Here is a 17,394-nt window from a genome sequence, read left to right on the forward strand (position 1 = left end):
CAGCCTCTGCGCGCCTACTGGGCGCAGCTCGGCCTTTGCCAGGCATCACGGGAGTTGTAGTGCGGGGTGAAGGCGCGCGCGGGCGCCCTCTGGACCGGCGGCCGTCAACCATCAACCGTCAACGTGAACCGGCTCCACCCGCACGGGGAAGAGTTGAACCATAGCGAGCTCCCGTGGGGTGAAGGCGCTCGAAGCTCAGGCAGCGTAGTCGCTGTGGTCTTGTATTACAAGCCATTCCCAAGGTTTATTCTGTCCGTCGGTACTGACAGATAAAGCTGATCATCTCCAGGGATCACAGTAATGGCGCAGCCTCCGGGTTGAGGTGCCACTGGCAGCCCATGATCATCGCCCCCCGGCATAGCTGCCTGAGGTAGTGTTCAGCAAGCAGCATGAAATAGCCACGTTTATTCGAGGCACTATGTTTTGTAAACAACTTGAGAAGCAGGAAAGAACTAAACGTGTGCCCTCACTGCCCTGAATATGGCAAGGAAAGGCGCTGAATGGCAAATTGCTAGACCTTGTCAGCAACTGGTGTCACAAAGCAAAATAAATACTAACAAAACAAAACAACTTTTTCATGGCGCCATTTATTCTGTTTGCTTTTTGGTGGGCTGCGTTATACAGAAAGATAGAAGAAAACTCGTAGGAGAATGACTTGTGATGAGAGTTTGTAGCAAGAAGCTGTCTGATATTTAAATGTCTTTCCCTTGAGTGCATTTTCTCGAAGACAAATTATGACTATGCTAGCCCTGAATTGAAATCTACCTTTGTCCTTTCCTGTAAGCCAGCAGAGTGAAAATGTTTCCAAAAGTTTCAAGTTCTAGATGGCATTAGAATTTGTATTCTTCTTCTATACAAATTAGTCTTTGCCAGTCTTCATGCCTTGAAACCTTCAAATGCTGAAGAAAAGAGCATACAAAAGAAATACGTGCGTATCTGTTTTTCTTTATTACAAAGTTTCTCATTCTTACCCAGGAAATGTCATACTGCTTGTCAGAGGGCAAATATTTTGTGATGAAAGCATAAAGATGGCTAAGCAAATTGGAACAGTCAAAAATTAGGATATTCATCACAGAGATAAACAGTTAACTCATGTAAAACTTTGTGAAGAAAGTCCTGAATGGTGTGTTGGTGAGGGGTTATTGTCATTGCCACACAGGCACACTTAACCAGTGGTTTCACCTGTTAGGTTTCCTTGTGCTGCAGCCAATTGCTCTCAGAGCTCATTAATACCAAGATGCCATTTGGCATCTGCCTCTCCAGCGTCAGGGACAATACTGAATGTTCCCTGCATTGTACACCTGACACAGAAAATACTCTTTCTAAAGGGTTTCCCATTCTTTGTGTAGTGTGGAGTCTCATCTCCTTCACTGAGTCCCTGGAAGGAAAAGAAAGAGTTCCATTTGCACAGGAATAGAGCTGTGGACAGCCAAAGTAGGTAGATAACACCAGCTTATTTCTCTGTGCAAATCTCTTCTCTCCTGCTCCTTTCATTTTGCCATATGACCTCATGAACACCACTGTGAAATGGAGCAAGTGCAACCTGGTTTATATTTTAATTTAGACCAGAAGTGGGACATCTCAGAAAGAATGTAGAGCTGGAAAAGAGTCAGAGAAGGACAGCAAGGATGATGAAAGGTGTGCTTCAATACCAAAACCAATTAAGTAACTAGGAGTCATCACTCCTAGCAAAGGAAATGTGGGGAGCTAGGGAGGTTTAGACATCTGTGTAATCATCAGCAGTCTGGAGTGGGAAGAAGAGTCAGGTTTGCTTACTCTCCCTTCCAATACAAGTATTTTGGAAGCATCTAATGAAAATAGGAGCCAGGACAGAACAGAACAAAGACAGTAGCCCTTCATGGGTGGGTTTGTGACATGTTTAGCTCCTTGCCAAAGGATGTTGTAGACAGTAAAAGTTTAAACTGATTCAGTATCTGGACAAGTTTAAGGAAGAGAAATGTACTGCATGTAAATAAATAGCTATGCAGGAATCAAATCTAGCTCTGGGTGTTTATGAGCTGACAGTAGTTTGAAAGTGTCGTGCAGAAGCACTGTGTGTGCTTGCACTTTAGTCTGTCCCACTATGTCTGTTCTTAGAATCTTATCAGTATAATACTTCAGGAAGCACACAGAGAAAATATCAGTTGCTGAACCGAGTGGAGATAACCTAGCCTGCACTGTAGAGATGTGGAAAGGCCTATTTAGAGCTGGATACCCAAAGGGAGATGCAAAGTGCAGGTGGAGGAAGAGAATCAATGAAGGAAAACAAGAAGAAGGTACTGAAGAAGATACGAGGCTAAGAAACAGCAGAATGCAAAGCTTAATACATTTTACATTTCTGGCTGAAAAATGAGAGATGGAAATCCTGCTATGAAGTGTCATGTCCTGCACCAGCTTACAAACACCAGCACTTACCTCAGCCCAGCTGGGGACTGTGACAAAGTAGTAAACGTTTTAACAAGCAGTGATCATCTGTAGCTTTAACTGTAACTTTCATGGCCGACTTACATTTTACCAAACATGGAACAGAAAGATCTGATAAAAGGCAGTAGTCATCACACTGGTTATTCACTAAAAGTTAATTGACAGGAAACAGGAACTGCCACACTGAATCTGACCAGATATCAATCTACCTCAAAATTTAATTTCTAAGGCTGTCCAACATCAGCCCTCCGGAGAAAATACAAAAGTGCAGGAATAAGATTTTCTGATTCCAAAACTGTGTATTAAATATTTTTGATATTGCTGTATGATCTGATGTAGACAGTTTAATATTTCTTGTGGTTTATGCTACTGGAAACTAGATTGCTTTATTTACCATATAATAGGTTTTTTGCACATTATGCTACATTGTTGACTCCAATTCCATCCGGTGACAGTAAGTTTCATAATCTAATTATCCATAGTGCAAAAAAAATCAATTTGGTGTCAGTTTTAAATTTGTCATCTTCTAATTTCATTATAAGTTTCCTATGTTAGAAAGTCAGGAGAATAAAATTTCCAGTCTTTCTTCTCCATTATATGAATTTCTTTCTAGTTTTGCATCTTCATCTGCTTCCATGTTTGCTCAGACAACCAGTCTCTTTATATTGACATACTGACAGCAGCGGATGTAGATACTAGATCTAATATTTTAAATTGGGCTCTCTCCTGTGGTCTATTAAAGATAAAATTGTATGCCAAGAGGAACATTTTTTCTTTTCATAATACATGTTTTCTTATGTGTGCTGCTTTTTGTATTATATTTGGCACAATTTTAAGTTGGAAATAATCAAGCACATGTGATTTACAACATCACAGCCTGCGTATGATGTTAATGGATACCTCAAGTGTATCTTAAGCTTTTTAGTTCAAGTCAAGTTTGCAGTTCTGGAGTGCACGTTTGATATCATACATGCTATGCTTTGCAGGTAAGAGTTGTCTTGGTGTGCATAGATGCAAGTCTTTTCACGTGAAACAGAACTGCAAGGTGCACTTCAGCCACTAAAGATCATTCAGTTAATAGGACCAGCCTAGTGCTAGTCAGAAAAAGGATTTCAAAATATGACATAGATAAGAAAGGTCTTTTGTAAATGCTGTGTCCCAAAGCCTTGACATAAGAGGTTTGGATTCCCTTTTGCAAGCTAAGAAATATGTGAGTAAGGCAGGACAGGTAAAGCAAATATTTCTACATGGCTAGGTAATAGGTCTAAACAGAATTATGGTTGAAATCTTTTCTTCTTCCATTGCGGAATCATACATTTAATTTCATGCTGTGGGAAGCAATTCAGTAGCAATAGGAGTCCAAAAACCATCTCTCCCTGAAACAGGGACTCTGACCTACAGTCTGGGAAAACTAGGTGGGTATATTACGTTAAAACATATTCAAAAGAGAGTACAAACATCCAGCCTTGCTTTAGAACATAAGCTCACGAAGTCAGAAATGCAAGTTCACTGTCCAGTGGACCTAAGAGATCATTTGTTTCCATATGTTCCCCAAGCAAGACTACTATGAGCGCCTGGCTCCGAGACAGGAGAGTAGGAAAGGGCAGAAGAGAACATGAGGCTAGGAGAGGCCAAAGAAAGAGAGGGTAGTCCCAGATTCTGCTCCCAAGACAATTTCTGTTTCTTGAACCATGGGCTATTTTAATATTACAAATGCATAAACCAAATTTAGAACCTCTGTAATCTTCATGTTAAATAGGGTGGTATTCAGTGAAATTAATGCGAAGAAGTTTGGGGACCTAGAAATCTATCTACAGCCAAGTCTTACTCTGCATTCTTAGTTAAGGCTCTGTTCCATAAGGAGAGGCTTTCTGACAGGAAACAAAAATAGATTGGGATTTGGTAGCTGAAACTCTCAATGAATTATCTTGGTAAGATTCTGATGGTTAGAAGCTGTAATACAAGTTTAAGATAGACAGCAGGTAGGATATCCTGTGCATGACACAACAGCATTATGTTTTTGAGAAGCAGGAACTAGCAACACAGACATAAGGTAGACCTCGAGCAGATAAGCTCAGTGGGGTGTATCCTGATTTACCAAATGAACCAGGTCTGATGAGGCTTAATATTGTCATGGCTTCCTAGGACACAGGGCCAAGGAGACGGAGAGCAAGTGACTCCAAAACAAAGCAGTCACAGTCACAAGGATCCCTCTGCTTGTTCATTTGACACACCACAGGACCCTCCAAGGCAATTTCTTTAAAGAAAACAAGCTCTAAGTATTACGTTTACCAAAGGCCAGTGTGCTGTTTCTCTCAAGTCAGGAAACTCATACAGTTCCAAGAACAATTCTGTGGTAATGAGGCAGTATTAGTCATCCTCTTTAGGGAGAGCCAGAGGAGGCAACGCCTATCACTTTACTTACCAGCCCTGTACTTGATGGACTCTTGGACAAGCTGCTACCAAGCAGAAATATCAGTGCTTATTAAAGCTGCTGATATAAAAGAATTAAGTAGGAGCTGCAATTATGGATTTCCTGTAATTTGAATGTTATAGTTGTAATTTCTTATTAAAGTACAGTTCAGGGTAAAGTCTGTTATTTTTGTCTCCATGTAGAGGGCACTGTGTTGTGTTTAATGAGGAAAACAAAGGTTTTGAAAAAGAGTTAAACAGAGGGGAAAAAAATGTTCATAACATAAATAAAAATATTGTGTAAATGGAGAGGGAATCAATGTTTACTGTGGTTCATCTGTACTTATTTCAAAGCCTGATTTGTTTAATGTGTTTGCAAAGAGAAATAAAACTAGAAACTATAACAAAATTATTGTGTGCAACTCCTTCCACAGAGGAAATTACAAGTAATGCAGTAAATTTTCCTCTTTATATTATGGGGGATATCTTTTCTGCAACATTGTGCCCACCTGCAGATTAATACCAAGAATAAATCAGATACAAAAGAAGTTTATTATGTACAGATGATGGAAACTGGAGGTAAATGAAGATGGTTCTGTCTTTTAAAGAACACTTAGAAAAGGAGTAGCTGCAGTTTAAGTGGCACTTCCATTAACTAAATGTGTGCTTAGCTAGCAAATAAATTTCAAGAATCAAAGGTGCCTATGCTTAGGATGAAGATCCAGCTAATTACATGATCATTTTTGCTTTGCAGCACCACTTTAATTCAGTGCATGAGAGATTACACTGAGCAGCTGCTCAATGTTTATTTCAACCTTTTGTTCAGAGCAGTACTTGAGTAATAGCAAGCAAGATGTAGGGCTATGCTGACCATGTTCCCTTTCTGCATCTTTCTATGGAGGTGGCAGTGCAGAAGCTCATAAGGTACTCTCATAATGTCCTGGTTACAGGAGAGAACATTATCATTCCCATTGCAGAAATCTGGATTTAAACTGTGAAGGATTGCAGAGATCACTTTATCTTTCCAACCTAAGATGTCATAGCATTATATACAGTCCTTTATATATTCAGAATATATCTTCCACCAACTTAGCAGGACTTGCGTGTAGGCAGCACTTCAGCAAATTAGATACCAGTGTTCCAAAGCAGATGGGTGCCTACAGTCAAACACACAATTGGAAATGTAGTTTACAGATTTCATTAGTAAAATAAAGAGCAGTTGGACAAAAAAGTCAACCAGCAATACTTATTTAATGATACATTTATTGTACAGGATACAAATTTCTTTTTAAGTACTGAACAGGAATTAAAGTGCTTAATTTTTACAATTCTCCACCCATCTTATGACCAAATATACATATATTACAGAAAATATATACAATATCTGCAAAGTTTTTACATTCATATATTTCTTGACCATAAAAATGACCACTTACATTTGCACAACTTACAACGGCATTTATATTTCACCTTTTTAATACTCTTCACTTTATTGCAAAACCAGAACAAATAATACACCTCTTCCAAATATTAGGGGTTTTCTTTTAAAAAGTGTTTTCACAATTCAAATCAGAAATGTTTCCATAATGAAGGGGAATTAATGCGTAGACTGTAATTCTGATGTCAAACATTACAGCTGATCCACTAAAATTAACATATTAATCTACCTTGGCGGCTGCAGAATAGAAAACATGCTAATAGAAAAAACCAAACCAATACTTCTATTGCAAACTGTTCCCTATATGCAACAAATTTGGCTTCTTTCTTAAAAATACTAGGGCACACATCCATGGGAAAATGTTTTGGCATAGCTCCCCCTTTCCTGAATGTTTTCACCATGAATATTTAATGCATCTACAATGATGAACTATAAACAAATAGCTGAAAACATTTTATTCAAGGAAATCTGCTTGAAGATTTTAGAAGAGGAAAACCACATTCTACATTCATTTGAGCTAGGCAGAGGAAGGAGTAAAATCAAAATGCCGTAAAGTCTGGGAAGCAATTTAATCACAGGGCTTTAAAGGAGGCAGATTGAGTGCCTTGATGAATTTAGAGTGTTTGGGGTTTTGTTGTTGTTGGGTTTCTGGGTAGATATTTTTGTTTTGTTTGTTTGTTTGTTTTTAAATTAGGCCAAAATAGTAAACATGCCACAAAAGTAGATCTACTTTTGTTGATATTTTTCTTCTGAAAAGCAGGCTCAACACAGTCAATATACAATATACATTATATTTTGAATGCAGCACAGTGTGGTTTTTGATTGTAAAATACTGCTTGAAAACAGGTCATCTGAATAATAGTCTCAAATATATAAATACACATATATACATATACACACACATACATGTGCATATAGACACACATATACAATCATTAAGTTAATGTTATGTTGTGTTAAGGGAACAGGATTTTAGGAAACAATCTGACTGGCAGATTAAAAATCCTACCCAAAGAGATTACTTCACTCCAGACCCACGGGGCAGAACCAGCTAGGTTAGTTCCTCATACCAACAGGGCCACAGACTGAAGAAAACAATGTAACTCCAGATATTTAATTTCAGATTTCAAACAACAGTACACCACAGAGTAAGAATGCCCATTTCACCATTACATTTGTGTTAAGGATAGTCAATTCTACCACAAAATCATTTCTCCAATCATTTATTTTTTTATATATACTTCCAGCTGTTTGAATTCACCCCTACATCAATTATCTCCAAATGAAACTTAGCTGAAGTTCAACCAAGCACTGTGATTCCAGATGAGACACCATAAATGAGCAGCTCTCAAACTGGTGAAATCTTGATTTTCCACAAGAATACCTATATAATGAATTTAAATCACTGAAGGTATAACAGCTCCAGCAGTCCTGTGCTAGTTTACACCAGCTGAATTGATTTGTGGAGAAAGCTCCTTTTTGTCACTTCAAATTATTTCTACATTGAATGTCTATTTCTTTCCTGAAAGCCTTCCCCTCAGTATAAGGAACCACTACTCTCTGTTCATTAATTTTATCTTGAAGTGAATAGCTGACCAGTTTTTATACTAGCTGTGGTGATGTAGGTTTAAAAAAAACCCCTCAACTGACAAGAAGCCAACAAACTCCAAAGAACCTGTCAAGTGTTTCCATATCTTTACCACTTATTTTTATATATATTTGTTTTATATTTATTTTCTCCTGACTCTACTTGCAATTCTTTGGAGCATACTTCTATAACCTCCTAAAATTACTTAGGTGGTAGTGTATTGATTCAACATTTAATCAATGCCTTGGCTTCATCCACAATTCAAAGAAATGAACAAAACTCTCTTTTCTACGAAAGGGATTTAGAATCTTTGAGGAGATTTATAAAGCATTTTGAGATCGTTCTGCATAAAAAGATGCCACTATATATTATATGCACATAAAGTGGTTTAATATTCTACTCCAAATAAAAGATGGTATTGGTATAGTATTCCCATATCTACCATCCCAAAAGATGGTATGATCCCATGTCTATTCTGCACATTAAAATTAAATACATGTTATAATAAACTACTCAGTGCAAAGGGATTTGAAAGGACTACATGCTACAGATTTTATAGCAGCTCTTCAACCAAGCAGTACATCTGATACCTGTAAACAATTTTTAGAGGACCTGGAAGAACGGTGATGACATGCAGATGTCATGATACACTATTTTTTCATGTTAGGGGAAAAAGTACTTTTGAAAACTACATTAACATCTTCCAAACACATTAATGATAAAATGAAGCCATTGTTTTAGTTGAACACAGATAAACCCATGCAAAATAATTTTTTATCTGCTTTAAACTGAATAAACGTCTGATCACTTTGAAAGTGAGAAACAAGAATCTCTTGGACGTAAGAATCACAAAGCTTGAATAATTCAGAAGATCTATTCACATACATTCGTGTATTATGAATGAATGCTTAGCTATAGTTTATTTCTTACACACAGCTTTATGTTAATAAATTCAATGCATTAAAAAAAAATAAAATTAACAGCTGAAGTGGTAACAGCCTATACCTTGCTAGAATGATAGTTTTAATTTGACTGCTCTGGTCACGATACTTAAACCACAGCAGTTACTACTTTGAATTCGTTCCTCTGAGGTCATACTTTACAATTCAAAGTTAAAATTTTGGATGCTGTAGGAGGGCTTGTCTGTGGAGAATGGAGTGAAACAATTAAAGTGGTTAAATCTAGAAACAACATCTTCATCTTCTGATCCCCTCTAATACTGTGGGTACATACTTTCCCTACAAAATACACACGGAACCGTACATTTAAGTGCCAAGACATTCTGAATCAGAACAGAACAATTCTGACCAAGCAACTGATTATATGAACATGAAATAGGTTTCACTAGGATAAATAAAATATCTCACACTATCTAAACTTAAAAGGCTGAGAGCAAACATGAGGCTAGCATCCAAATAAGTAACTCCCAATGCTATGTTCATTTCAAATTGTTTATGCCCAAATTCAGGGCTTTGTCTGCGAGATGCTGAAACCATTCAAGCAGCTTCAGCTACTCAGTACCACTGTAACAAATAAGGCAGCCCAGAAATTGCTGCTTCTAATAATTTAGCTGGAATAGGCCTTCTCACTTGGCTCAGAATTAAATTTACAGGAGTTTAGAAAACAGAATGTAATATGCAACACCAACTTGGCTGGGAGTGTTGATCTGAACAGGCTGGATCACTGGGCTGTGCCAATTGCATGTGGTTCAACAAGGCAAAGTGTCAAGTGCATGTGGTTCAACCAGGCAAAAGGCCTACATTTGGGCCACAACAGCCCCATGCAATGCTACAGGCTGGAGGAACAGTGGCTGGAAAGCTGCTTGGTGGAACAGGACCTGGGGGTGCTGACTGACAGAGCTGAACATGAGCAGCTTGTGCCCAGACAGCCAAGAAGGCCAACAGCATCCTGGCCTTTATCAGCAGTAGCGTAGCCAGCAGGGCCAGGGGTGTGATTGTATTGGAATGCTTGCTGAGTCTTGCACAGCAGAGGTGTGCAGGACTCAGCACCTCATGCCCTGCACAGTATTTGAGGTGCTGAGGCCGCACCTCAAATACTGCATTCAGTTTTGGGCCCCTCGCACCAAGACAGACACTGAGGTGCTGGGTCATGTCCAAAGAAGGGCAACAAAGCTGGTGAAGGATCAAGCACACAAGTCTCATGAGGAGCAGCCGAGCGAATGGCAGTTGCTTAGTCTGGAGAAAAGGAAAAACCTTATTGCTCTCTACAGCTACCTGAAAGGAGGGTGTAGCGAGATGGATGTTGGTCTTTTTTCCAAGGCAACAAGCAGTAAGCAAATAGCCTCAAGTTATGCCAGGAGAGGTTTAGATTGTATATTAGCAAAAGGTTCTTCACCGAAAGGGCTGTCAAGCACCGGAACAGGTTGCCTAGGGAAGTAGTTGATGCTAAAGGTCTTTTCCAACCTAAATGATTCTATGATTACGGTGATACTGTAATACTGATATTACTTTCAGTACAGTTCAGTCCATCTTATCTAGATACTTCTTTAATGCAACTTCTCCCTTTACACTCAACAATTTGAACATGAAAAACAAAGGTTTTGTACACTGGGATGTGGCAAGATGACTCTACAGATCTCACAATTGCACTTGAGACACTTAGAAAATACCCACTCTCAGGAGATGACCATTGAAAGCAAGCTAGCCATGGAAAGTTGTTCTTGCTTACTGAATGCTCCCCCTTCCCTTGCCAAGATACACACAAGATAACACATACTAGCTAGGGAGACCTTGGTGAAGATTTGATTGTACTCACTGGTGTGAATCAAAACAGGCTTGAGCTGCCTGTAACTAAAGGCAAGTACGACTGACAGAAGTAACTTAAGGAGAATTACAGAAGAGCTTGCACATCAGATAAAAGTAATACTAGGGTTACATGCAGAATAATCTGGGCACGTGGAGTACCCAAGGAAAAATCCAGAACTGACAAGCACAAAGTCAGTTGTAGAGTTACTCTACAATCCTGTGTCCTGATGATTATTAAAACTAGTGTGAAACTTTGAAGTCTAAAGGCAGATTTGTGCAGGTGAGAGCAAAACCCAAACCACTAACATTAAGCTGCATGACATTCTTCTTACCAAAGAATGATAGACACTATTGGATGCTTGACACTAAAAACAGAGGTTGCTTTAACTATCCCTTGTTAAATGCTAAATGAGTTGGGTTTGTTCTTTTGTGTTGTTTTTTTTTCCTACTGTGTGACACAAAGAGTAACTTTGGAATTATCACTATAAAGAAGCAACAATTGAAATCTGCCTTCATGTTACTAACAAAACTGAACTTGAAACCAAGCTCTTCAGCTTGACATGGTTTAAAATACAGATTGCAGTTATATCAAGAAGTAAGACTCCTGAATGTTCTTATGACGGATTAATTATAGAAACTACGTATTTTCTTTCCTTTCAGGGGTCAGAAAAAATAGCAATGATTTTAATTGTCAACTCAATAGTCAATCACTACCTCTGAATTTGCCATATTTAATTCAAGGATGTTACAGTAAAAAAATTAGGGACATCATTTACCTGTATTTATAAAACCCTAATAAGAATGAAAGTTCATAAGGGACCTAATACCATAAGGACAACAAGTCCTTATTCCCATAAGTGGAATGCAAATAATGTTAGTTAAATTGAGATTTGAGATTGCTAACTTGATAGTTAACTTGAGGTTTGCTGGCTCAGACTTCATACTAAATTTGTATAAAGCAGGTTCTACTTTACAACAATAATTCTTGAAGATTGTTGTCATAAATATTACAGTATCTAATCTTCTGCAAAAATTAAAAGGCTTAAGTTGAAAATGTTCTTTTGTTCCAAAACCATAATAGCCAAAACTCATGATCCCAAAAGGTTACTAGAATCTATTGCTCTTCTCAAACCACATATTGCATTTGAGTAATGAACTACTGCACTCTTAAAGGAAAACAGTGATAGGACACCGAAAAAAAAGCGACTACTCTTTTAAACACAACCGGAACATATTTGTCCACTGCATGCCACTTACATTACTGCTATTTTTTTGATGCATAAAAATATCAAGATCATTAAGTGTCAGCTATTAAAACAAATCACTGAAAAGTATTTGTTAATTTAGAACTGTGTTTAATTTCAAATAGAAAACATGCTTTTTAAATAAATTATTCACTTTAACAGGAACCCAGTATCATGAAATCAAAGCAATGATCAAGAATTGAATGTTTTTAATACTGTACATATATTATATATTGGTTTTTTTTTATATTTTAGGTATTCATTTCTATACTGAAAAATCAATAGACTGTTTCCATGATAAATTGAAACTTTAAAAGCCAATATACCTGTGAAAGCAATTTGCATTACTTTAATTAAAAGAGGCAAGTGAATACAACATATGTACAGATCTGTGGGATTCAATCTATAAACTACATACATTAAACCAAACTGTCCCTGCATATTTAACTACACATCTATTTTGTCAATGTGGAGGTATATCTTTTATCCTGTTGCAAGTCCTAACGTGTAAGTAGGAAGCTTCAGTATCTGCATTCTTAATGAAAATAGCAAACGTTAAACCAAGAGCAACTGGATTTTCCAAAAAAAAAAAGGTTGTATCATGACAAACAAGTTAGTAAGTATTTTTAATAACATTCACATTTTTTAAAAAAGTCTCTGAAATGGACCTGTACATCACCTTTATTGACAGAACATAAATATAAGAAAAAAGATCCCTAAAAAGAACAGAATTTTTCCCAAACATAAAGTGCTAAGATGTGTATGGTTGTAAGATTTCTTGATTGAGCAAAGAACAGTTAACACAAAGGTTAACCACAAATTCAATTGAAATCTTTCAAAAATACATGTGTTCTTGAGCTTCAGCATTCACAAGTTTTAGAAGATTCAGGCTGCTCTTCTAAATTCACCTGCAGTTCAGTTTGACATTCTGGAGTCTCACCTTTTACAGCTAAATGAATAACTTTCAGCCATTTCTGTTTTAGTTCCTCATTGTCTGCAGCAAAGCTGTGCACAGACTTAGACTGCGTCAGTTTGAAGCTGTGTGGGAGGTCAGCACTTCTTGGAGTGTCATCTACTGTATAGCCCAAAAGTGGAATTGTAGCCAGTGCTTTAACATCCTAAGAAGAAGAAATTCTTGATTAAGAATAGACAACTAATTTGCCCGCTCTCATTTACTGTACAGGTTGATAAAAACAAGAGGGTCTTTCCTCCATTCCTAAGCTATCAGACTTCTCTTCCTCAGATGGCAGTGACAATTACTAAAATCTTTTCCATTTTATCTGCACATACCTGTGGAGCACCATACATGTACAGCACAAGAGCTTCCTGCTTAGGTATAACACACCATGCTTTCTGCCAGGGCTTTGATTTTTCCATGTACTGAAGAAAGCTGCATATGACACTATTTCCAGAAACTTCTGCAGATTCAATCTAGGAGAGAGTACAAAGCATAAAAAGGAAAATAAACTTTCCTGAAATACAGACTAAAACATAGAAAACAGAAAAGGAGAACTTCATCACCATTCATATCCAACCTTGGATAGAATCTGAAAAAAAACAACACTTGAGCAACTACCCAAGTAAGATCACAAAGGACTGGGTTTACGGAAAATATTTATATATTACATACTTACAATCACAACATGGGCTCCCTTCACATGTGTAATCTGTTCCTTCTTTCATTGGTAATTTTGGATTATACACTTCTAGATCACTCTAAATTTAATTCTGCCTCCACAGATAGCCTTTCTATGTATCTTAGTATCTACAACATCTGATTTCTAAACAACATCATGTCAGGCACTGAAGTGCTAACGACTGTCCAATATGACAACTACGCTATTTTGGCATTCAAAATATTATGGCAGGATCAGATGCAAATATATTTTAGAGAACAACATAAGAATGCAAACACATAACGAAAAGGTTCGGTGAATTGCTTTAAAACTGAAGACAAAATGACATGCTATTTGGGATAAATAGGGATCCTGAGAAGATCAGAAAAAACACAAAACGACCATTTGTTAAAGTTCCCTTGAATACATTTTTTCTCTCCTAGTAGTGGTGCTGTCTGGCTGCTGCAACATGGTACTAACCGCTCTACTGTCATGAGACCCAGCAAGCAGATGGACATTTCTAAGAGACTCTATAGCTTCTTCGCTACCTTAAAAAAGGCACCATGCCAAGAAAGAGCAGACTCTTGACTATAAGGTAAGCTAGTGGAGTTTTGCAGTCCTTACTTTCTCATTTAGGAGTGTGTAATCAAACCAATATGGATTAAGACCTGTATATGGAATTGCAACCTGTGTCTTATTTTTGTCTTCTTTTTCTGTTGTTATTTAGCTCAAGGGTCAATCCCTCTCTACTACATCTCAAGATGTCTTAACAAAATTACGATGATCTTTCTGTAATGTATGTCAGGTGTTTTGAAAAGGCCTGTAAAGGGGGATTTAAGAAGTGTGCAATTGGTTAATTGCAATTGTAAGGTGCCTATTTCTCCTGCAGTTATAAAAGTAACATAGCTCTTTATTGTCTGATTGAGACCTTGAATTTTTAGATGTCAAAAGATGAGAACAACTTGATGACTTAAAGGTACATTGCATACACTGGTCAAAACAGTATTTTACAGCTCAGACTCGGAATAGCAAAATTCTCCCTTATTCCTTTTCCTGCCTCCTCAGTTCTTTCAGTTTGGGTATATGTTCTCAAAAATCATTGTAATAGCAGTGGTTTTTATTGCTAGGACAGCTTAAGTGAATAAGAATTAAAACTGAAGATTTATAAGGAAAAGTAATGTTTTATTACATCTGCTGATGTAACTGGAAAGAAGTAAACAAGCTCTAAGGTTCATCATTCCCCCATAAAATAAAATAAAATCAAGAAACAATGCAGTATTGTAAAAGATTAATGGTGGAAATCAAAATCTATTGGACAGGATTAATTTGGTCCACATACCTTTTATTTCTCAAACAGAAAACAGTCCTGCAGGAATGCTACCAGTTTTCACTTACTGATGAATTGAAACTGCATGTATGCACATATATGATTTTTAAATTACATACCTCCAGGATCCCTTTCTTCTTCTTTTCTTCACTGTCTGTACAGCCAATTATAACATGATAGCAGTCTTTACAAACTTTGTTCAATTTATTGCCATCATATTCAAGATGTGCCTTGTAATCAGAACATTTCCAGCAAACCACCTTAGAAACAAAAAAGATAACTTACATATAAAAATCATGAAAACATAATTTTATTAAAAACTAGTAATATTTTCTGTACTTAGTAATATATTGTTTCATTCCACAGAACAAGAAAGATAATGCCTTTATGACATGTCATTACAAATTCAACTGAAAATAATGATTTTCCAAATTTGTGCCACTGCTGCTTAACTAGAAGTGGGTTTTACTATTTATCTGATAAAACTTTGTACTTTCCATAAAATCACATTAGCCTTTCAGTCATATCTGTAGGTTAAAGTTAGAAATAGAATCTAGCACAAGCCATGTTACAGAAAGAAAATCCTCCAGCTTCCTAGAAGAAAATCCTTTCCAGTTTGTTAAAATGCCAACCTGAAAAGCTCTATTTACCATTTTTTATCTACATAGCCTGAGAAATGTACAAGTGAGATGCACATTATTGATAATAATAAAATAAGAAATAGGTTTTTTTTAACCTGCTATTGAATTTTCAGTTTTATAATCTGTTCATAAGTACACAGAACAAGCCAATATCACAATGATTTTTCTTCTCACTGTACATTTATATGCATAAAACTGCAACCCATGAGATATCTGAAAGAACATTTCATTAGCAATGTTTTTCCACAGAAATGTTCTTTCAGATGAAAAAGATGCTCTGCATAAGAAAAATTCAGTGAAGTTATTGCAAAAAAGAACAGCAGACAAATGGATCGCGACCACTCAAACACCTGAACAAAATTTTATTGTGGACCGGGGTTTTGCAGTACTAATCTATAACACTATCATCAACTAATATCTCTAAAGAATACTACTGAAGTGTTCCCAATTAGCCACTGACCCAAAATAATTAACATGGAAAAAAATAATTAAAGTGTATAAAATGTGATAGAACTACAAGAGAGGGAAATTAGTTAGGAGTCTGAACAAGAGGGTGAATAAAAAGGGAAGGTGTGATCTTAACATTAACAGATGAGTTTTACGTCAACGATCTGGGGGGAAAAAAAACCCCAAACCAAAACCCACAAACCAGACTATAACGGTATAATCAGTAAAAAAATTAATGCAAAAAAGCAGCACTGTGATTGGAATAAACCTTCATGCCACATAAAAATATTATAAAGAAATCGTGCAAGATAACCTGTAAGAGAAGAATTAAACCTGGGCCTGCACTACCATCTGCTGGAGAAAGGCATTGCTGCTGGATGGCAAGAACAGAAAGCATGGGGTGTTCGCTCTTCTGAAAACTCTCAAGTCATATCACTAATTCATGGTTGCTTTAAAGCAGCATACATTACCATAGCATCATACACAGAAAACAGCAGTTATACTCTCTCCCCATCCTAAGCTTTCTGCTTCCCTGATGCTTCACACATGTTCACACAGTTACATGCTGAACCCAGCTGGGAACAGCTCCAAGTTGGCCCAATGGAAAACTGCAGGGCTACATGATCTTATGAATAGGAAAGAGAAAGTAGCAGAATGGGAAGAGGAGGCAGTCCGTGCTGCCCAGTATACAGCTGTCTTATTCCAGTTTAATATGGTCTTGAAACTGTTGAGATCAGTGGAAGCCACTCAGAAATAACAGTACAGTAGGTCTGGGGGCTTGGAACATTTTACAAAGACATGCATCTTCCGCTGCTCCAAATTACTTCCAAATTTACAATGCTAACTAAAGCAGACAGAGGATTCCTTTGTCGTATGCTACACACAGCTTCTCTCCTTTCAGCCACAACCAGAGCAACAAACTCTGCAGAATAACAAGCAGGCACCAGAAGTCAAGTAGGTGCTTAGACCCATTCCCAAGCCTGCTCATGAGCTACAGCAGCTGGGGTTTTGCACTTACATGTCCACATGCTCGGCAGTGGTGCCTTCTCCTTGTCAGTGCATTAAAGGGTTCCTTGCATTTCATGCACATGGTTACTTCATTGTCTCGTATCCATCTTGGTGCTCTCTTCCCAAGCTCAGCATTCTGAATGGGGCCAGGGGGAGGGTGGGAGAATAAAAAAAGCCAGTGTAAAATGTTGTGCAGTACTTTAAATAGCAGAAATTATTATTCTGTTCCTCTGGAAGGGAAATGTCGAATCAGAGCTCAAGATGGATTTTGAAATACATACAAGAAATAACAAAGAAAATCATTATGCCTCACTGAAAGGATAATCTGTTACATGCTACAAATAAAATAAAAAAAAAGGATTGCTTCTAAGATTTGCCATTATGAAGAAAAACAATTCCCAACAAGATGACTACTTCATAATTCCTCTGCTATAACAGTGAAAAGCTTGCAAACAAAGTTTCTGCCAATGTTTTCCCAGTTATT

The 17,394-nt window shown here is 37.3% G+C and overlaps 1 protein-coding gene and 1 long non-coding RNA gene across 7 annotated transcripts in view; both read right to left on the reverse strand.

The window, feature by feature from the left end:
- Window positions 1-6,079: 6,079 nt before the first annotated feature.
- On the reverse strand, window positions 6,080-9,525 carry LOC133222375 (uncharacterized). Its single transcript, XR_009728282.1, has 2 exons — window positions 8,305-9,525; window positions 6,080-8,258 (listed from the first exon to the last, which is right to left on the reverse strand). It is a non-coding gene; the product is annotated as an uncharacterized LOC133222375 (long non-coding RNA).
- A 2,538-nt stretch (window positions 9,526-12,063) lies between these two features.
- Window positions 12,064-17,394, reverse strand: part of FGD4 (FYVE, RhoGEF and PH domain containing 4) — a 111,750-nt gene continuing 106,419 nt past the window's right edge. For all 6 annotated transcript variants that reach the window (XM_061372047.1, XM_061372046.1, XM_061372049.1 and 3 more), the window contains exons 14-17: window positions 16,921-17,046; window positions 14,934-15,074; window positions 13,162-13,302; window positions 12,064-12,989 (exon numbers count right to left, since the gene is read on the reverse strand). In XM_061372047.1, the coding sequence (XP_061228031.1) occupies window positions 12,732-12,989; window positions 13,162-13,302; window positions 14,934-15,074; window positions 16,921-17,046 (666 nt within the window). In that variant the 3' untranslated portion in view covers window positions 12,064-12,731. The remainder of the gene's footprint in view (window positions 12,990-13,161; window positions 13,303-14,933; window positions 15,075-16,920; window positions 17,047-17,394) is intronic.

The sequence above is a fragment of the Neopsephotus bourkii genome, unplaced genomic scaffold (assembly GCF_033783945.1).
Source record: "Neopsephotus bourkii isolate Nb327-2 ecotype Australia unplaced genomic scaffold, CSIRO-AGI_Nbou_v1 NB_1589, whole genome shotgun sequence".
Classification (NCBI taxonomy): Eukaryota; Metazoa; Chordata; class Aves; order Psittaciformes; family Psittacidae; genus Neopsephotus; species Neopsephotus bourkii.